Below are 22,341 nucleotides of genomic sequence, written 5' to 3'. Positions count from 1 at the left end.
ATTATAGGCGCTTTATTAAGGGCTATTCTTCCATTATTGCACCTATCACTAACATGACCAAACAGGGGGCTGACACTAAGAATTGGACTACTGAAGCTCTCCTTGCGTTCAAGACTCTCAAGGAGCTTTTCGCTTCCGCTCCAATTTTAGTTCACCCTGACACTTCTCTGCCATTTTTGCTCGAGGTAGACGCATCAGAGACTGGTTTAGGTGCTGTTCTATCTCAAAGGTTGGGTGTTGATAAACCATTACATCCATGTGGATTTTTCTCTAAAAAATTGACCGGTACTGAAAGCAGGTATGACATTGGTGACAGAGAATTACTAGCGGTTATCAAGGCTTTGAAAGAATGGAGACATTTATTGGAAGGTACATTACATCCTGTTACCATCCTGACAGACCACAAAAACTTGTCTTATATCGGAGAGGCCAAGCGTCTATCCTCCAGGCAGGCTCGTTGGTCGTTGTTTCTTACCCATTTCAATTACGTTCTGACTTACAGACCTGGGTCAAAGAATTCTAAAGCCGATGCGCTATCTCGCCAATATGAACCCTCTGCTTCAGTAGAACCACTTTTGTCTTCCATTGTACCCAAATGCAATATTATTGCTAATACCAGTCTCAAAATTCATTCCCCGCTACTTGACCAGATCTTGAAGTCACAACATCTAGCTCCCGGAAACACTCCTGAGGGAAGAAACTTTGTTCCTCCTGAACTGCAACTGGAGCTCTTACAATGTTTTCATGAAAGTAAAATAGCTGGTCATCCTGGTATGCGCAAGACGTACTCTCTGATATCCAAGGATTTCTGGTGGCCTTCACTTCGTAAGGATATTGAGGAGTTCGTCGCAGCTTGTGAGACTTGTGCCAAGACTAAACTATCTCATGCATCCCCATGTGGCCTGTTACACCCCTTGGACATTCCTGAGAAACCTTGGTCCTGTTTGTCCATTGACTTTATCGTTGATTTGCCTGCTTCCAAAAGACAGACTGTTATTCTCACGGTGGTGGATAGATTTACCAAGATGGCCCATTTCGTGCCATTACCTAAACTTCCGACTTCCCCTGAATTGGCGGAGATTTTTGCGAGAGAAGTTTTTCGCCTACATGGGATCCCTTCAGAGATTGTTTCTGATAGAGGTTCTCAATTTGTCTCACGTTTCTGGAGATCCTTTTGTTCTCAAATGGGCATCAAATTGAACTTTTCCTCTGCCTATCACCCTCAGTCTAACGGAGCTGCTGAACGTACTAATCAAAAGATCGAACAGTATCTGCGTTGCTTTGTTTCCGAACACCAGGACGATTGGGTCGGTCTGATTCCTTGGGCGGAGTTCGCACACAATAACCTTGTTTGCGATTCAACTCGCTCTAGCCCTTTCTTCATGAACTATGGCTTTCATCCTTCGATTTTTCCTTCGGTTTCCTCTTCTCAGGGGATACCGTCGGTTGATGATCATGTCGCCAACCTGAAGAAATTATGGGATCAAACTCGACAAATTCTATTACATAGTTCCTCGCTGTTCAAGAAACACGCTGACAAACATAGAAGAGCGGCTCCTGTTTTTGTTCCTGGGGATAGGGTATGGTTGAGTACTAAGAATATTCGCCTAAAAGTTCCGTCCATGAAATTTGCTCCTCGTTACATAGGTCCTTACAGGGTTCTCACTCGTATCAATCCGGTTGCGTATCGCCTTGCTCTGCCACCTGCCTTACGCATTCCTAACTCTTTTCATGTCTCCTTGTTGAAACCCCTCATTTGCAACAAATTCTCCTCTAAGGTCTCCTCGCCTCGTCCTGTTCAGGTGGAGGGTCGGGAGGAGTACGAGGTCAGCTCCATCATTGACTCCAGAATTTCAAGGGGAAAATTGCAATATCTGGTCAACTGGAGGGGATATGGTCCTGAGGAGAGGAGTTGGGTACCTCAGGAGGACGTCCATGCTTCTCGCCTTCGCAGAGCATTTCACCTTCGCTTCCCATCTCGCCCCGGTTCATTCCGCCCGGTGGGCGTATCTGAGAGGGGGGGTACTGTCAGGGTACCTGAGGCCTCTACCTCTAAGGGAGGTAGAGACTTGGTGGTGTATCCGTCCAGGCGAGCTGTCTCCTCCGTTCCTCGCGGTTCATCCAGTCACTTAAACACCGGCCGCGAGGAATCCACGTCCTTTTCTAGCAGGACGCTCAATACGTGACGTCATGACGCTAGCACGAGCAATCTGTCACTCAAGTGTCCGATATCCAATCGGTACTTTTCAGAGGCGTGATTTCCATCCAGAACCAGGGTATTTAAGCTTACTCCTTACTTCAGCTCATTGCCCTGTCGTGGTTCTAGCTTGTCTAGTCACTCAGTGCTCTGGTATTCTAGTTTGCTCTTTTGGTTTTGACTCGGCTCGTTGTACTACCCTGTTTCTCTGTTATCCCTTGACCCGGCTTGTCTCTCGCTATTCTGTCTTCTCGTTCCCTCGACCTCGGCTTGCCTCTGACTATTCTTTACTCTCGGTACGTTAGTCCGGCCATTCTAAGGCCCGGTATACGTACCTTTCCACTCTTTGTACTCTGCGTGTTGGATCCCTGTCCCGATCCTGACAGGGGTATAGAGGATCTGTACCTCCTTATATATTAATAACACTGTATTATATTATAATGGCTTCTTTATACAGCACGCAGTGCATGATGGGTAATTACAGCAATGGGGGGTACTGATATGGGGGTATAGAGGATCTGTACCTCTGTGGTGGAATCTCGGTAAAAATAAATTTAGTAGGCCGAGATTACCACGTGGCATGTGTACATGCATATGCTGACGTATCGATCAGTTGGTTGCACGTGGCAAGATACGATCAGTAGTGTACGGAGCATGTGCAAGAATACCGGATGTAGTATTCCCCTCCTCCATTGTGCTGGACAGGCCATGCGGTCAAGCAGGAAGTTAATTCTTATTTGTATTGATTGGTCAAGAGAATGTGCGGGTGGAGCTTAATATGGGAGGAGTTATGTGCCTATATAAGGAGCCTGCACTATTGTCCGGGGCTCAGAACTTGTTGTATTTTGGTGACATTAGTCCCTCTGAGTCCCGATCGGTGAACCGAATAAAGAACCTGTGTCCATCTCTCTGTGCTTGGCTTCCGTCAGTTTCTCCGGTATCACCTCCTTATATATTAATAACACTGTATTATATTATAATGGCTTCTTTATACTGCACGCACTATGCGTATTAGGTCTACCCCGCCGGCTGACCTAAGCAGACCCTGACCCAGCGCCAAGGGACATCAGCGCTGGATTCCAGTAAGTGACAAGGGGTTTTAACCCCTTCAGCCCTGCAGGCGGGGGGTGCGAGGGAGGGGGGCATTGTAGGAGTCTATAGTGCCAGGAAAACAGGTTTGTTTTCCTGGCACTTTAGAATCCCTTTAACCCCTTAAGGACCAAACTTCTGGAATAAAAGGGAAGCATGACATGTCACACATGTCATGTGTCCTTAACCCCTTAAGGACCAAACTTCTGGAATAAAAGGGAATCGTGACATGTCACACATGTCATGTGTCCTTAAGGGGTTAAGGGGTTAAGGACATTGCAATCAAAAGAGCCCGACTTTGAGACGTTTAGCAGTCATTGTGTGTAATAGATAAATAAATAAAGTGAAAGGTGGGTTAAGAGCAGTGAGAACCGAGAACAGGCAAGCCTCTGTGTAGAATTAGAAAACACAGGGCGCCACAATCACTATATCGGCAATATTAAAAAGGGGTAAAAAAGGAATCTAGATAATAAGGTAAAAATAGCAAGAGTTTATTAATAACAAAATATACACACTCACAGCACAATACATGTGCAATAGGCGGGGCCTGACAGCCAAGATGGCCGGACGTGCTCTCTGTGAGCTCCTGCACCAACGGGCATAATAACGAGGTTTTTATACAACCACATAATGCAAGCAGCACATGGAGCCCATAGAGGGATGCAGCACAACACACGGAACAGTTGGATGTCTTTTCAGCAACGACAAGCAAAGCAAAAGCCTGAACCAGCCATGTGGTCTACACAGAAATGGGGCCTGCGGCATGGGGGAGGCGGCCGATCCCCCTACACGGACCCCACCTGTAAGCAAGAAGCGGACGCTGCCCCGCGGCCCCCCCCTCTGGACCGGCGGGGGATATCCCGGTCCTCGCTGGGGACGATTACCCCCACCACTCGACTTCCTCAAACGGATAGACCAACGGCTAACCAAGCCTGCCAGAGCCCAAGCAAGATGGCGGCTCGAGCGAGACCCACGACAAAATGCACCCTCACGAAACCGCCCACACTAACCCCTGAATCCTTTAATCGGCTTTGCACCATCTTATTGGCGAAACACTGCCTCAAGGGTCAGTCGTTCGAGTTAATTATGAAGGGGATGGCGGCATGGATTCGTCCAGCCACTCGGCGCCGCTTGTGCAGCTACTCAGACCGTGCCCCCAGAGCAGCCCGCAGACGGAGAACGGACTGGCGACCCAGATGGTGGGAAACGAGAACAAGCTCTGCAGGCACCCACACTTACCCTCACGCTTCGCTGAGCGGGTCCACCAAACAGACCAAATTCAACCACTGCTTGGCAGCACCGGCAACCGCTGAACATCGCAACTTACGTGCCACAGCCTGTTCGGGGAAGACCACTGCTCACAACCAAGCCGGATGCCAGCACAGCAAGATCACAGCCCTCACTCAAACCTGGCATAAACCGGAGGGCCGAGAACTGAGGAGTTGGAACCTGCCGCAAACCATCACGCGGGGTTATAGAGTGAACTACCCCCTGAAGCACACTAGCGACATCGGTGCAGCTTTCAGAGCAGACCACAAAGCTCCAGTGCCATGGCCCGGCGGACTAAACCGGCAAGGAGCCCACTTTCAGCCAGCAGAGGAAGGGATCCCAAGAGACTTTCCGGGCTGTGCCGTTCCAATACCGACCGCAGGAGTAGGATGATCCCCACTGATACACGGTGACCCGACCTGTGGCCACGCAACTACGAACCTGCAGTCACAGGGGACTTTGTCCTATGTTAAAAGCAACTTGCTTATAATTTGTGTAAAACTAAAGGCTAGTGCTTACACTGATCCCAACCCACTACACCATAATACAGATGAGTATGCAGATCTATAATGTTCACAAATAATTTGTTAGTGTTCAATACGTTCCACCTTATAGAGTTGCTTGTTTAAATCACTCAATTAATGTCCGGAATAGCAGTTAGACCTGACCAGATGGCAACCACCTCTCCTATTAATGTGATCTTGGTCAATCATAAGCGTTGTCTGCTTTGCTGTAACAGTGAGCAGACTTATATATCATGGGGTGTCTAGGCTATAGCTGTTGGCCATCGGGTGCTCTCACATGTTTTGTTTGCACTCACTCTAACACTCTAGTTGTCTAGGCTAGTTAAACTTACACGGAATATACAAATTCCCAGTCTCTCACTGCATAGGCAACAAGCGTGATTTAACACCAATAACTCAACTGTTCAAATGCTCTTGTATGTACGTTCACTGCACGAGCCATGTTTTTCCTCTTTTGTCCCTCTCCTACCTATTCCTGCATGGAATGTGCATCATGCTACCACCTTGAAAACTAAACGCCAAACTAAACTATCGTAACACTATAATAACTATAAAAATGTGCCTGAATACCGTATGACATGACCTGTATTACCTATGTTTACCGATTTTTACTGGATGCCGCTGTTGTGGCGCATACCAGCTGCCTGTTTATTCTGTGCACACCCAAAATAAAGAATTAAAAAAAAAAAAAATACATGTGCAATACATCAAAAATAAATATAAAAAGGACACAATAGGCCAAAGACCCTTAGGTACAGCAGCTTAACACAGCATAGTACTGGACTGTATGAAAAAGGTGCAAGGAAAAGTGCACAAAGTCAGTCACTTTCAAACTCTGTATGCAATAAGCCAAAGGCCAAATATTGCACAAACAGTATAAAACCAGCATATATGTAAATAAAACCGCTAATACGTCATGACGTACGTGTGACCGGCCCGCGCATGTGCAACCACGCTGGAACGCAGGATATCTTTATTGATCATGTACACAGACGCTCTACATCAAAAACGTCCAAAACTGATGCGGTCTGTGTGTACACTTCCTGCCTACCCCCCGGCTGACCCCTAACATCCATAGCGATCAGCCTAAAGAGTAATATAAATAGGACTGGTGGGGGAAAGAAACAATACAGAGAATATATAAAATATATAGAAAAAATGATAAATGTGTAAAATTAAATGAAATGCGCATTTCATTTTATTTTACACATTTATAAGTTTTTACATTTTTTTTTTATATATTCTCTTTATTGTTTCTTTCCCCCACCAGTCCTATTTATATTACCTGAGGAAGTCGCAAGACGAAACGCGTTGAGCATATCCTGTGACCCTGCACTTTGGTATTAGCGGTTTTATTTACATATATGCTGGTTTTATACTGTTTGTGCAATATTTGGCCTTTGGCTTATTGTATACGGTGTTTGAAAGTGACTGACTTTGTGCACTTTTCCTTGCACCTTTTTCATACAGTCCAGTACTATGCTGTGTTAAGCTGCTGTACCTAAGGGTCTTTGGCCTATTGTGTCCTTTTTATATTTATTTTTGATGTATTGCACATGTATTGTGCTGTGAGTGTGTATATTTTGTTATTAATAAACTCTTGCTATTTTTACCTTATTATCTAGATTCCTTTTTTACCCCTATTTAGTATTGCCGATATAGTGATTGTGGCGGCCTGTGATTTCTAATTCCTGGTGTTTACATTGTGTGTAATACCATTGATATTGGTTCATAAATAAAAAATAAAAAAAAGTATTGATTCCTCAAACCTTATTGTGAATTGTGTCCCACCCTGTAAATACATATAAAAGATTGGGTTATGTGAGCGTCTCCTCGCAGGGTGAAGATACTGATGGCGCAAAAGAGAATGTAAATGGGTCTTAATGGTTTAAATTAATTTTTTAAGAGGAAGCAATTTATTATTTTGTGCATGTTATGCTGTCATATGGATACATTGCAGTTTGAAGCAGTTGAATCGGGTACGAAATGGATTTTCTTAATGATATCACAGCTGTTGTCCTGGAAGTCCTCAGTGATGGTTACGTTTTGATGCAAACCTCCAAACTGGTCTGAGTTGTGTACATTTTCATGTGTTCAATGTCTGTTAGAAGATTCCACTTATTCTATCCTTCTATCCTTTAGAGGTTTAAATTCACACCAATACCATACAGAATGTATACATTAATCAAATACTCTCATTAGCACTAACTTTTCATAAATGGATGATTCCACTAATACCACTACTCAGGGTGCGTTCTGCTCCACTTTTTTATATATTTATTTCATTTGCAAATTATGCACATAATGCTTTGTACATTTCTTAAAAATAATATGTATACATACAGTTAAAAGATATACAAGACACTGTGGTGTTAGATGGTGGAGCCAGGTATCTGTGTTGTGGGCCAAAGCCAGGACCATGGTGGTGTTGTGGTAGGTCAAAAAGGCTGAACATCTGTGTTGGTGGCAAATGTAAGTGCTATGGATCTGCCATGCTGACAGATGGCAGAGCCGTGGATCTGTGGTGTAGGCTGAAGATCTCTAGTCAATGATAAGGTGGTGTGTCTGTAGGGGCAGATGGCATGGCTGTGAATCTGTGGGGGTCAATGGCAGAGTCGTGGGTTAGTAATGGTGGCCTATGGCAGGGCCAAAGTTCTGGGATGGTGGCCTATGGCAGGGCCATGGTTCTGGGATGGTGGCCTATGGCAGGGTCATGGTTCTGGGATGGTGGCCTATGGCAGGGCCATGGTTCTGGGATGGTGGCCTATGGCAGGGCCATGGTTCTGGGATGGTGGCCTATGGCAGGGCCAAAGTTCTGGGATGGTGGCCTATGGCAGGGCCATGGTTCTGGGATGGTGGCCTATGGCAGGGTCATGGTTCTGGGATGGTGGCCTATGGCAGGGCCATGGTTCTGGGATGGTGGCCTATGGCAGGGCCATGGTTCTGGGATGGTGGCCTATGGCAGGGCCATGGTTCTGGGATGGTGGCCTATGGCAGGGCCATGGTTCTGGGATGGTGGCCTATGGCAGGGTCATGGTTCTGGGATGGTGGCCTATGGCAGGGCCATGGTTCTGGGATGGCGGCCTATGGCAGGGCCATGGTTCTGGGATGGTGGCCTATGGCAGGGCCATGGTTCTGGGATGGTGGCCTATGGCAGGGCCATGGTTCTGGGATGGTGGCCCATGGCAGGGCCATGGTTCTGGGAGGGTGGCCCATGGCAGGGCAGTTGCTTTGGGATGATTGCCATGGCAAGGCTGTGGTTCTGGGATGGTGGCAGAGTGTATATCAAGTAGTGTGTGAGTGTTAAGCCTCGGTGGAAGCAAATTGGTAGAAATAGTCATAGTTAAGTGGCCGTGCGGGGATCGCTGGTGGGTGTTCAGGAATGGGGACATTTTCCAAATCCAATAGCCTCAGCTTGAGTTCTGCATTTAGCAATATGTCCAAATCACTTCTTTTACGTTCACTGGTCATTTCCCGGCCTTGGAGGGCATTCAGTCCGTCGAGCCAGAGGCAGAACTAATAAAAATAATAAAGAAAAACGAATTTAAAAAATGAACAATAATAATGACCTTTGAATATGCCTCACTTGGCGTACATGTTTTGCAGAGCCTGGAAAGTGGCGGAGGTTACTCAGTAAGACCTTCCTGGTCTCATTTTTATTGGACTTTGGCTAAGTGCCTTGGTGTTTTTATAGAGTCCTGGCACGTTTTGCCACCTTATTTTCTATCAGCCATTTATTTCTTACTTACATGAAGGGATTTTCTGTTAACCTTGGCTTCTATCTGTCCAGTAATAGATTGTTTCCTATTTTATTTTTGGAGCATATTAGCCAGTCAGGTTATTGATTTTTAGCCCTAATAATTGTTCTAGAAAGCCCATTTACTGTGATGAGCCGCTTCCATTTCTCCTGACATGATACAGTCTGGCAGCTGATAGAAATTTAAATATAAACAGAGTTAAAACAGCTCTGTCACCATATTTTGCAAAGACAGATGAAAATGACGTCCTATCTGGGGGTGTGGTGGCCTGGGGTCCAGCAAGGTAGATACACCACCTTCAAGCTATCACTGCCATTTTCTTACTTCAGCTCCTGGTTGGTTTGGCTGAATCATTGTGTGCAGAAAAAAATCAATAATTGAATTCAGGTAATCCAATAGTTTTCTGTGTGCCATTTTGGCTTGTCTGAATATTTTCAATGCAAAATATTCGGGAAAAGAGATTCGCACTCAACAAAAAAGAGTGATTACGGGCCAGTGTATATATTATATTATTTATACATTTTACAGGACGTTGGGAGGAGCATTCTTCTACAATTTGCTTCACAGATCAAGTGAGAAGACTTAACCAATGGAGAGAAAGTACAATAAGCGATATATAAATTGATTTTATCAGCCTTCCTGGGAGGTATATATTGCTCATTCTCGGGTCCTCTACCAGACCTGGGAGTTTGAGGGTTCTGCGCAGTATCTCCTCCTAGAACCGCACTCTTCTGGACAGCGATTTCAGATGTTTCACAAAGAATTTACTGAAGCCACTCCCCCAACGCAGGGGTCACAGCCCCGAGTGCTCCTATCACAACTGGGATAGATATATATTTATTTATTTTCTACCCCTCCTTTTACCTGCCTCTATCTTCTCACTTTATCTGGGAATAAAATCCACATTTAGAGGCTGTCCCCAGCATCAATCAGCTTTTTGTTTTACTCCAGTGATCGATCTTGAATCCCCAAACAAGCATGCTCGGGTATTGTCATGTAAAATTTGACAAATCCCAGATTGTTTAAATGAATGCACAAGTCTCCAATATTCCTATTGCTTTTTCATATAATTTTCCATTCACTTTTCTTACATCATTTGGTGAGGGGGCAAGGAAGTTTAAGAAACTCTCCACATCGTAACAAATAGAAAATGCCTGCTCCACAATGTCCTGGAGAAAGAAAAAAAAAAAAACGCTTTATTTACTTCTATTAGTCTTCATATAAACCCTCACTGCCCTAATCCCACCTTGATCTATCAGTCTTCATATAAACCCTCACTGCCCTAATCCCACCTTGTTCTATCAGTCCTCATATAAACCCACCCTGCCCAAATCCCACCTTGATCTATCAGTCTTCATATAAACCCTCACTTCCCTAATCCCACCTTGTTCTATCAGTCTTCATATAAACCCTCACTGCCCTAATCCCACCTTGTTCTATCAGTCTTCATATAAACCCTCACTGCCCTAATCCCACCTTGTTCTATCAGTCCTCATATAAACCCACCCTGCCCTAATCCCACCTTGATCTATCAGTCTTCATATAAACCCTCACTGCCCTAATCCCACCTTGTTCTATCAGTCTTCATATAAACCCTCACTGCCCTAATCCCACCTTGTTCTATCAGTCTTCATATAAACCCACTCTGCCCTAATCCCACTTTGTTCTATCAGTCTTCATATAAACCCACCCTGCCCTAATCCCACCTTGTTCTTTCAGTATTCATATAAACCCACTCTGCCCTAATCCCACCTTGTTCTATCAGTCTTCATATAAACCCACCCTGCCCTAATCCCACCTTGTTCTCAATCTACATATAAACCCACCCTGCCCTAATCCCACCTTGATCTATCAGTCTTCATATAAACCCACCCTGCCCTAATCCCACCTTGTTCTATCAGTCTTCATATAAAAACTCAGTGCTCTAATCCCACCTTGTTCTATCAGTCTTCATATAAACCCTCACTGCCCTAATCCCACCTTGTTATATCAGTCTTCGTATAAACCCACCCTGCCCTAATCCCACCTTGTTCTATCCGTCTTCATATAAACCCACCCTGCCCTAATCCCACCTTGTTCTATCAGTCTTCATATAAACCCACCGTGCCCTAATCCCACTTTGTTCTATCAGTCTTCATATAAACCCACCCTGCCCTAATCCCACCTTGTTCTATCAGTCTTCATATAAACCCACCCTGCCCTAATCCCACCTTGTTCTATCAGTCTTCATATAAACCCACCCTGCCCTAATCCCACCTTGTTCTATCAGTCTTCATATAAACCCACCCTGCCCTAGTCCCACCTTATTCTATCAGTCTTCATATAAACCCACCCTGCCCTAATCCCACCTTGTTCTATCAGTCTTCATATAAACCCACTCTGCCCTAATCCCACCTTGTTCTATCAGTCTTCATATAAACCCACCGTGCCCTAATCCCACTTTGTTCTATCAGTCTTCATATAAACCCACCCTGCCCTAATCCCACCTTGTTCTATCAGTCTTCATATAAACCCACCCTGCCCTAATCCCACCTTTTTCTAGCAGTCTTCATATAAACCCACCCTGCCCTAATCCCACCTTTTTCTAGCAGACTTCTTATAAATCCACCCTGCCCTAAACCCACCTTGTTCTATCAGTCTTCATATAAACCCACCCTGCCCTAATCCCACCTTTTTCTATCAATCTTCATATAAACCCACCCTGCCCTAATCCCACCTTGTTCTATCAGTCTTCATATAAACCCACCCTGCCCTAATCCCACCTTGATCTATCAGTCTTCATATAAACCCACCCTGCCCTAATCCCACCTTGTTCTATCAGTCTTCATATAAACCCTCACCGCCCTAATCCCACCTTGCTCTATCAGTCTTCATATAAACACACCCTGCCCTAATCCCACCTTGTTCTATCAGTCTTCATATAAACCCACCGTGCCCTAATCCCACCTTGTTCTATCAGTCTTCATATAAACCCTCACCGCCCTAATCCCACCTTGCTCTATCAGTCTTCATATAAACACACCCTGCCCTAATCCCACCTTGTTCTATCAGTCTTCATATAAACCCACCCTGCCCTAATCCCACCTTGTTCTATCAGTCTTCATATAAACCCACCCTGCTCTAATCCCACCTTGTTCTATCAGTCTTCATATAAACCCTCACCGCCCTAATCCCACCTTGTTCTATCAGTCTTCATATAAACCCACCGTGCCCTAATCCCACCTTGTTCTATCAGTCTTCATATAAACCCACCCTGCCCTAATCCCACCTTGTTCTATCAGTCTTCATATAAACCCACCGTGCCCTAATCCCACCTTGTTCTATCAGTCTTCATATAAACCCACCGTGCCCTAATCCCACCTTGTTCTATCAGTCTTCATATAAACCCACCCTGCCCTAATCCCACCTTGTTCTATCAGTCTTCATATAAACCCACCCTGCCCTAATCCCACCTTGTTCTATCAGTCTTCATATAAACCCTCACTGCCCTAATCCCACCTTGTTCTATCAGTCTTCATATAAACCCTCACTGCCCTAATCCCACCTTGTTCTATCAGTCTTCATATAAACCCACCCTGCCCTAATCCCACCTTGTTCTATCAGTCTTCATATAAACCCTCACTGCCCTAATCCCACTTTGTTCTATCAGTCTTCATATAAACCCACCCTGCCCTAATCCCACCTTGTTCTATCAGTCTTCATATAAACCCACCCTGCTCTAATCCCACTTTGTTCTATCAGTCTTCATATAAACCCACCGTGCCATAATCCCACCTTGTTCTATCAGTCTTCATATAAACCCTCACTGCCCTAATCTCACCTTGTTCTATCAGTCCTCATATAAACCCACCCTGCCCTAATCCCACCTTGTTCTATCAGTCTTCATATAAACCCTCACTGCCCTAATCCCACCTTGTTCTATCAGTCTTCATATAAACCCACCCTGCCCTAATCCCACTTTGTTCTATCAGTCTTCATATAAACCCACCCTGCCCTAATCCCACCTTGTTCTATCAGTCTTCATATAAACCCTCACTGCCCTAATCCCACCTTGTTCTATCAGTCTTCATATAAACCCACCCTGCCCTAATCCCACCTTGTTCTATCAGTCTTCCTATAAACCCACCCTGCCCAAATCCCACCTTGTTCTATCAGTCTTCATATAAACCCACCCTGCCCTAATCCCACCTTGTTCTATCAGTCTTCCTATAAACCCACCCTGCCCAAATCCCACCTTGTTCTATCAGTCTTCATATAAACCCACCCTGCCCTAATCCCACCTTGTTCTATCAGTCTTCCTATAAACCCACCCTGCCCTAATCCCACCTTGTTCTATCAGTCTTCATATAAACCCACCGTGCCCTAATCCCACTTTGTTCTATCAGTCTTCATATAAACCCACCGTGCCCTAATCTCACCTTGTTCTGCTTTTTTTCTTTCATATGAGGGCAGTCCTTTCCTGTCAGCACATACTTAATATCAGCAACTGGAACTGGAGAGAGAGAGAGAGGATAGTTCAATTATCACCATTAATCACACACAACACACAGATGGTTATTTACTAACTGGACGTATGGCTGGATTTGAGAGTTTTTTCCGTTTTTAGGTATTTTGTGCTTAGATTAGCAATTAATTTGGAATCCTGACATTCTCACTCTAAATAACAGCTAATATTCATTGCATTAATCTCTCTCCCACGTTGCTCCTTCTAATCCCAATTCCACATTACGTGTGGCGAGATGGATAATATATCCTGGTTACATTTCCTGTGCAGGCTCTAGTGTTCAATGTGGCATCCTGTGGTTGGCATGTGTTCATAGCAGCAAAATAATTTTTAATCCCAATAATCGTGCAAGAAAAAATGATAAAAGGTGTAGAGATAGACATGAAAAGTGCTCCCAGACTAATACTCGATCCTTTGGTACCCTCGTGGTTGATGGGTAGTGTCTTAGCAATAAAGGGAGCTATCCATACCTGTTTAAACCCTTTACAGGTGAAATGACGGTATGTTTGTTCTTTGAGGGCTGTTGAACTTTGGCATTTTTCCATTTTTCTTTCTAGTATGGATACTACTTGTAACCTGTCTCTCTATATTGCAGCCTGCTGCACCATTTTCTGGCCATGCGTCCTCACTCCAGTACATACCTCTTTATTAATGTATGTACATAGCTCAGGCACTGACAGCACTTACTATCAGGTTTCGTCACTAACGTGGGCATTCAGAGGGAATTCGAAATTAAGGCCAGAGTAGCTGACTTGAAGACTGCTTCCAATTTGGCTATTTTGATCTTAAAATAGAAATTCTCTTTAATGAGTAACTCACCCCATAGGTCTCCCTGGGTGTCATCTCCTTCTAATGGAGGTTAGTTTGTAGTACTGTCAGTGCCTGAGCTTAGTACATACATGTGATAAGGAAGTATTGTCCTGGAGTGAGGGGTGTAGCAAAAGAGGCCGGCTTATGATGCAGCTTTTGTAAAATCTTTATTTGTTTTTCTGTTCAAAATACAACATATTAATGAAGCCAAAACATCAAATGCATTAAAGTTCTATTTGTGCTCAGAGTCTCTAATCCAGCAGTTACATGGTTACTTCAAGTCTACATTGAACTATGGGTTGTCCGCTATTATTACTAAATGGAGATTCAGAGTTAATTTAAAAGTTAAGGCCAAACTGAAAGAAAAAAAAAAAGCAAAGGCCGCTATGTTTCAAGTTTGGCTATTTGGTCTAAAATGTAAAAATTCACTTTGAATTCACAACAATTCTCACTTTGGTAAACAACTCTGATCTAGGAGGGTGGGTGACACATCCCTAGTGGCTCTCTCTGTTCTACTCTAGGAGGGTGGGTGAAACAGCCCTAGTGGCTCTCTCTGTTCTAGTCTAGGAGGGTGGGTGACACAGCCCTAGTGGCTCTCTCTGTTCTAGTCTAGGAGGGAGGGTGACACAGCCCTAGTGACTCTCTCTGTTGTAGTCTAGGAGGGTGGATGACGAAGTTCTAGCGGTTCTCTGTTGTAGTCTAGGAGGGTGGATGATGAAGTTCTAGTGCCTCTGTATATTGTACTCTAGGATGGTGAGTGACACATCCCTAGTGGCTCTCTCTGTTCTAGTCTAGGAGGGTGGGTGACACATCCCTAGTGGCTCTCTCTGTTCTAGTCTAGGAGGGTGGGTGACACAGCCCTAGTGGCTCTCTCTGTTCTAGTCTAGGAGGGAGGGTGACACAGCCCTAGTGGCTCTCTCTGTTCTAGTCTAGGAGGGTGGGTGACACAGCCCTAGTAGTGGCTCTCTCTGTTCTAGTCTAGGAGGGAGGGTGACACATCCCTAGTGGCTCTCCCTGTTCTAGTCTAGGAGGGTGGGTGACACAGCTCTAGTGACTCTCTCTGTTCTAGTCTAGGAGGGTGGGTGACACAGCCCTAGTGGCTCTCTCTGTTCTAGTCTAGGAGGGAGGGTGACACAGCTCTAGTGACTCTCTCTGTTCTAGTCTAGGAGGGAGGGTGACACAGCCCTAGTAGTGGCTCTCTCTGTTCTAGTCTAAGAGGGAGGGTGACACATCCCTAGTGGCTCTCCCTGTTCTAGTCTAGGAGGGTGGGTGACACAGCCCTAGTGGCTCTCTCTGTTCTAGTCTAGGAGGGAGGGTGACACAGCCCTAGTGACTCTCTCTGTTCTAGTCTAGGAGGGAGGGTGACACAGCCCTAGTGGCTCTCTCTGTTCTAGTCTAGGAGGGAGGGTGACACAGCCCTAGTGGCTCTCTCTGTTCTAGTCTAGGAGGGAGGGTGACACAGCCCTAGTAGTGGCTCTCTCTGTTCTAGTCTAGGAGGGAGGGTGACACAGCCCTAGTGGCTCTCTCTGTTCTAGTCTAGGAGGGTGGGTGACACAGCTCTAGTGACTCTCTCTGTTCTAGTCTAGGAGGGTGGGTGACACAGCCCTAGTGGCTCTCTCTGTTCTAGTCTAGGAGGGAGGGTGCACAGCCCTAGTGGCTCTCTCTGTTCTAGTCTAGGAGGGTGGGTGACACAGCCCTAGTGGCTCTCTCTGTTGTAGTTTAGGAGGGAGGGTGACACAGCCCTAGTGGCTCTCTCTGTTGTAGTTTAGGAGGGAGGGTGACACAGCCCTAGTGGCTCTCTCTGTTCTAGTCTAGGAGGGTGGGTGACACAGCCCTAGTGGCTCTCTCTGTTGTAGTTTAGGAGAGTGGATGATGAAGTTCTAGCAGCTCTGTCTGTTGTAGTCTAGGAGAGTGGATGATGAAGTTCTAGTGGCTTTATTTGTTCTAGCCAAGAAACATGACTGATGGAACCCTTTCTTACACAGGAACAAAACTCATGAACTTTTCTGACTTTTAGTATTTGGACTCACTTTTTTCCTGCAGCATCTCGATTGGCGGGTTATCAATGTTATCATCCAGGTCTCCATAATGGAATACTTTATGGTTGGGAGAGAGGCGACAGTACCACAGTTTATCTGGTAGAAATAGACAGTCAGAACTTATTTATCTGTAAGGCAGACATTAAAGGAACTTTATAGATGTATACTATAGTCTGTAGCTGTATAATATACACTGTAGATGTATAACTTGATAGTGTTAGGTATACAGACCTGTATTCCTAAAACTTCAGTGTTTATGCCCCCAATTTCCCATGAAACATTTTTTTAAAAGGGTTTTAAATCAAAAATGAATGCACACCGAAAAACCTTAAGAAATCTCTATCTAGATTTATTAAATCAATAATCAGTATACATAGCTGTTACAACAGTCAGTGACACAATATAGGCTATAGATAATAAACAAAAGTATTTACCACAATTCACAAGCCTAATCGGGCAGAAACACGACTCCAACAAACCAACCCCCCAACGTTTCGGCTCCTCCTGGTAGCCTTTATCAAGGGTTTTACTCACCTTTTTCCAGCACCGAGACTCCCTCGGTGTTTCTTACCTCTTTGCCTCCGGTAATTTAATTGTGCTGGTGTCGTTGTCTCCATCGCTGGTCCAATCGAGTGGTCCTCATAGATGAACATTGGAGACATGTGCGGTGAGCGACGCGCAAGAATCAATACTTCTCATAGTAAAGCATTGAGGTAATGGGACTAAATTTTGCGGAAGTTGTCTTGGTGACTTTAGTGTACCTTTAAACTGTATAGTTGTCATAGCGCACTGGTAGGGGCTGGCGTGCCGCCCTTACTCATGGCCGCCACGTGGTACTCAACATCTTGAGATTGAGGAACGCACTCATCTCCCCCTCCCAGCCGACAGCTGGATCCGTGGCATGCCACACTTGCTCCCTGCAGCTGCTCCACATGGGTTGCGGCGTGTCTTGCCTCCCCTCTGGCGGACATGCTAGGAGGCATGTATGCTGTGTCCCCCACACTGCCCCTGAATCTCGCTGACTCTGACATCTTGTAAGTTTCATCAGAGTCTATTTCTCTTTCACATGTGGAAACTGAGAAACTTTCTCCTTCTTGTTTGCTGTGCTGATGGTGCCTGAAATTCCTCTTCCACTGCTTGAGAGGTTCCCTTGCCACAATCTGTCTGTCTGTGACAAGTCTACCGACTCGTGCAAACACATCCTGCTGACATTTTTCCCAGCTGGATGTTGCAGTCCATGTACTTATTAGTATTCTAATTTTCCTTCCTGGAAGAAAATGTGGATGAATTTCTTAAGCTGAAATTAGATGGCTGTATAATTTTATTACTATTATCTGGGTCCACAGGCTCAAAGTCTCTTAACCATCGGAGACAAAGAATGGTCTAACTCTCTATTCTGGTAACTGACCTGTGTGAGCTTGAGAACAGACTATTTGTATAAAAAAAACAAATCGGTTCCTAAGACTAAGCTCAAACAGACCTTTAAACATACCTCTCGCAGAGAAATACAACTTTTTCATACAGCTACATACAATTTTTTGTAAACGTTACAGATTTTCCCTTTGTCAATGCCAAAATGTCCTTACACAAAGAAAGCACACTCACCCGTCTCTCTGTCTATCTATCATATTTCCCAACAGAGGAGCAAAAACAAATGTTGCCACAGAAATTGAGGGGTTACTGCAGTACCCCCTTCACTGTCTCTATGTGGATTCAGATTTAGCTCTGAACACTTCCCCAGAACTAGAGAAAACTAAACAAACCGGACTTCAGAAATGAGCACAGCCTCAGCCTGTCAGAATGTGACTCTGTTCAATATCTCACGGCCCAGTTAGTTGTGACTAGCATGATGGTCACTGGGCCCTTCAAGAGAACAAGCGGCTCTCTAGGACTGCCATATCTACAATTGGTACGTAATTCACAAAACAAAAACATAGCCCCATCGAGGGCCTACCTGTGGCTGAAGCAACAGGAAGAAATATTAAAATTGGGCTACTGCGTTAATAACTTTCGGTCTTAAGACTGGGTGGAGGGATTTAACATGCTTATGCCATGATTGGCCAGGAAATATATTCTACAGGTGCTTATGGTCTGGCCTATCGATGTATAATATAGACTGTAGCTGTCAGGTTTAAAAACTGACATGTAAGACTTTTTCGTTTATTACTGGCCCTTTAAGTGAACTTCATGATTTTCTCCTCTAGTGGCCTCCCTAGCCACTAATCTATTCACTCACCTTAATAACCTCACCTGGATTAACTAATTAGGAGGCTTGATAAGTCTACTCGCGGCACACAACATGGCCTGGACATTGAAGTCTATGCTCTGATAAAGAATCTCTGTTGCTGGTAATATCCTGTATTATATCTACATTATTTCATTCTGTAGAGAACTTACCTGCAGTGCATCATCCTGTACTCATCTGCATTTCCTCATACTGAAAGACACTAACCTGCATTACTTCATCCTGAACTTGCCTGAAAGACTTTCCTTATCAGCTTCCAAGAATCCTGATTTGTGGCGTATTGCCTTCATTGAAGAATCTTAACTGCTTCAATTGCTGCATCACTGCATGATCTTGTAAGCAACCTGCATTATATTATTTTGGAATATACCTACCTGTTTCAACCTCTGCAACTCTGCATGATCCCTTTATTGCTTTATCCTAAAATGTATTTACCTAAAACTAGCTGCATTGCAAAGTATCCTGGAAATCCTTAACTACTTGGTATAACTTCAAGCCTGCTTGTATACAAAAGACTTTATTCATTTTCTTTCTAAATATCTTGTTTGTGGCATATCGCCTGAACCCTGTTTTTTCTCAAAGTATCCTGTTTGTGGCAGACTGCCCTTTATTCTTTATTTTCAGTAAATCTGTTATGTCTAATACGACAAAGTTTTAACCAATAACCCTTGCAATCGTCTCCTCTCTGACCTGCTCAGGAGCATGACAGTAGCTGTCTAATCTAGCCTGGAGATGTCTAATCTAGCCTGGAGATGTCTAATCTAGCCTGGAGATGTCTAATCTAGCCAGTTTACCCTGTCTCCGTCTGCTGCTGAGCTTGCGAAATTTAGTCCCTTCACAGAGGTAATGGAGTCTTTGCTGACGGATGAGGTTTAGAAGTTCTGGTTGTAGCTGTCTCCTCAGTTCCCTAAATAAACAGAGAAGAGCTAGTTTAGTGAAATATTTTTAAAGTAACGTAGCCATTTATCTCTGAATGGGCAGAATCGTTTTTATATCATGGTTTTTTATTTTTTAATTTTTTTAATTATAACTGACCGCTTTTAGAACGATGCAGCATCTGATCATTGTCCAAAATCTATGCTTAACACTCGATAAAACCATTTCCCCAGATTCCTTTGTGTCTGCCATTGTCAGTATTCTAAATCTATAGCTACCGAGGCATCTTAAACCCATGCTGCAGGAGTGATAAATCGGAATTATCTTCCGGAGTCTTGGGGTAAGTGCTCCCCACTAGCTAGAAGTTACACAAGAGGGGATTCACATTATTTGTAAATCTTCACCTTCCATTATGACCTCACCAGTCAGCTGGGAGACCAGGTAATAAAACCAGTGCCATGAGATCCAGGCCCGGATACAGGTTAATAAAAACAGAATACATGAGAACTTTGAGAACAGACAAAGCTTAGAGGAACTCAACAGCTTGTCATTCGGTATATCCCTGCTCTGGTCCCAAATATATTTTTTCTCACCCGGCTACTGGTGTCTGGGCTGAAACCCGGCTACTGGTGTCTGAACCGAAAGCCGGGCTACTGGTGTCTGAACCGAAAGCCGGGCTACTGGTGTCTGAACCGAAATCCGGGCTACTGGTGTCTGAACCGAAAGCCGGGCTACTGGTGTCTGAACCGAAAGCCGGGCTACTGGTGTCTGAACCGAAAGCCGGGCTACTGGTGTCTGAACCGAAAGCCGGGCTACTGGTGTCTGAACCGAAAGCCGGGCTACTGGTGTCTGAACCGAAAGCCGGGCTACTGGTGTCTGAACCGAAAGCCGGGCTACTGGTGTCTGAACCGAAAGCCGGGCTACTGGTGTCTGAACCGAAAGCCGGGCTACTGGTGTCTGAACCGAAAGCCGGGCTACTGGTGTCTGAACCGAAAGCCGGGCTACTGGTGTCTGAACCGAAAGCCGGGCTACTGGTGTCTGAACCGAAAGCCGGGCTACTGGTGTCTGAACCGAAAGCCGGGCTACTGGTGTCTGAACCGAAAGCCGGGCTACTGGTGTCTGAACCGAAAGCCGGGCTACTGGTGTCTGAACCGAAAGCCGGGCTACTGGTGTCTGAACCGAAAGCCGGGCTACTGGTGTCTGAACCGAAAGCCGGGCTACTGGTGTCTGAACCGAAAGCCGGGCTACTGGTGTCTGAACCGAAAGCCGGGCTACTGGTGTCTGAACCGAAAGCCGGGCTACTGGTGTCTGAACCGAAAGCCGGGCTACTGGTGTCTGAACCGAAAGCCGGGCTACTGGTGTCTGAACCGAAAGCTGGGCTACTGGTGTCTGAACCGAAAGCCGGGCTACTGGTGTCTGAACCGAAAGCCGGGCTACTGGTGTCTGAACCGAAAGCCGGGCTACTGGTGTCTGAACCGAAAGCCGGGCTACTGGTGTCTGAACCAAAAGCCGGGCTACCGGTGTTTGAATTTTTGACCTCTTTGGAGCCAACACCACTGGTTTACTCTTGCACATCCAAGAGTAGAGCATTGAGGTCTATGGAGGATACCGCGAGGCTATCTGGATTGGCTCATAGACTCCGCCCAGAGTCTAAAAGTCAGGCAAAGGAGAAATATAGAGACAAAGTAGTCCCTACTTTGTCTCTGTATATCTGTTGGCTGGGTTGGAAATTCAGTGAAATTCTATCTTTATAAAATACTCATTTTTCAGGGGGGAGTGACCGTACCACTTTGTTTATACAGCCCTAGGCACATCTCCCTGCATGTGACTTGCACAGCATTCCTAAACACTTCCTCTAAATAGATTTCTAATGTTTACACTTCCTTTAATAGCCTTCTAGATCCTGCAGGAGCCTCCTGTGTCTGATTAAAGTTTAATTTACAGAGCAGGAGATACATTTTTTTAAAGGGACACTATAGTCACCCAGACCACTTCACCTCAATGAAGTGGTCTGGGTGTCAGGTCCCTCTAGGGTTAACCCTGCCTGATGTAAACATAGCAGTTTCTTTCGGACAGCCACTAGAGGCGCATCGGCAATGATTGAGGCATATTATGCCTTAATCACGCAGAGCGTCCATAGGAAAGCAGCTGCAGGGAGCATGCGCATTTAGCTTTTAACCCCTTCAGCGCCGCGGGAGGGGGACTCTGAGGGTGGGGGCACCCTCAGGGTACTATAGTGTCAGGTACTATAGTGTGACCAGGGTTACATTAACAGAAACCAAATTGATTTAGCTGCTAAATGGCAGTGAATTGAAAAAGTGAGTTTTCAGGTGCATGATCTATACACCAAAACTGCTTCATTAAGACAAAGTTGTTTTTAAATCGATAGTGCCCCTTTTAATATATTACGTCCATTCTAACGTGTGTGTGTATATATAAAATGTGAAACCAAGGATTTCTAGGGCTGCACTCACCTGAACATGCATATATATCAAGGAGATCCATCAACTTATCCAGAGATGAAAGGATAAGACACCCACTACACCACCAATGAACTTCTTGGTGTTAGCCCTATTTAACCCCTTAAGGACACATGACATGTGTGACATGTCATGAATCCCTTTTATTCCAGAAGTTTGGTCCTTAAGGGGTTAAAGGAGACTGTGTGTAACAGGGATTAGGCTGCAAATGTTTTTTTTGTTTTTTTTTATAACTGTGATTGTTTGATATGTACTGGTCCCTGAGGAAGTTCTCAGACGAGAACGAAACACGTAGGACCTGTTGATTTTTTTTTTTTTTTTTTTACTTGGTAAACTTTTATTTCTCTTTTAAATTTATATGCCAATAAATATCCTTTTTTTGGAAAATAACTCTGCATTGAGTATTGGAAAACCTGTCAGTCTGATTTATGGCAAGCATTAAGGATGGCACCCCTAAGGCGTTGAAATCATCTTACATTTGGGAGTGTAATCGCAAAACCTGTTTCTCTGTTTGTTTCAGGCAATATTGCATGTGTCATATCCTTGGTTT

General features: G+C 44.9%; 1 protein-coding gene across 1 annotated transcript in view; it reads right to left on the bottom strand.

Annotated features, from left to right (window-relative positions):
• Positions 1-7,329: 7,329 nt before the first annotated feature.
• Positions 7,330-22,341, bottom strand: part of ELMO3 (engulfment and cell motility 3) — a 56,864-nt gene continuing 41,852 nt past the window's right edge. Inside the window, exons 17-21 of the mRNA XM_063438665.1 lie at positions 19,230-19,342; positions 16,182-16,286; positions 13,256-13,329; positions 9,929-10,006; positions 7,330-8,595 (exon numbers count right to left, since the gene is read on the bottom strand). Of these exons, the coding sequence (XP_063294735.1) occupies positions 8,383-8,595; positions 9,929-10,006; positions 13,256-13,329; positions 16,182-16,286; positions 19,230-19,342 (583 nt within the window). The 3' untranslated portion in view covers positions 7,330-8,382. The remainder of the gene's footprint in view (positions 8,596-9,928; positions 10,007-13,255; positions 13,330-16,181; positions 16,287-19,229; positions 19,343-22,341) is intronic.

Source organism: Pelobates fuscus, chromosome 12 (genome assembly GCF_036172605.1).
Source record: "Pelobates fuscus isolate aPelFus1 chromosome 12, aPelFus1.pri, whole genome shotgun sequence".
Lineage (NCBI taxonomy): Eukaryota > Metazoa > Chordata > Amphibia > Anura > Pelobatidae > Pelobates > Pelobates fuscus.
Note: the sequence above shows the minus strand (reverse complement) of the source record. Positions and strands in the feature narration are given on the sequence as shown.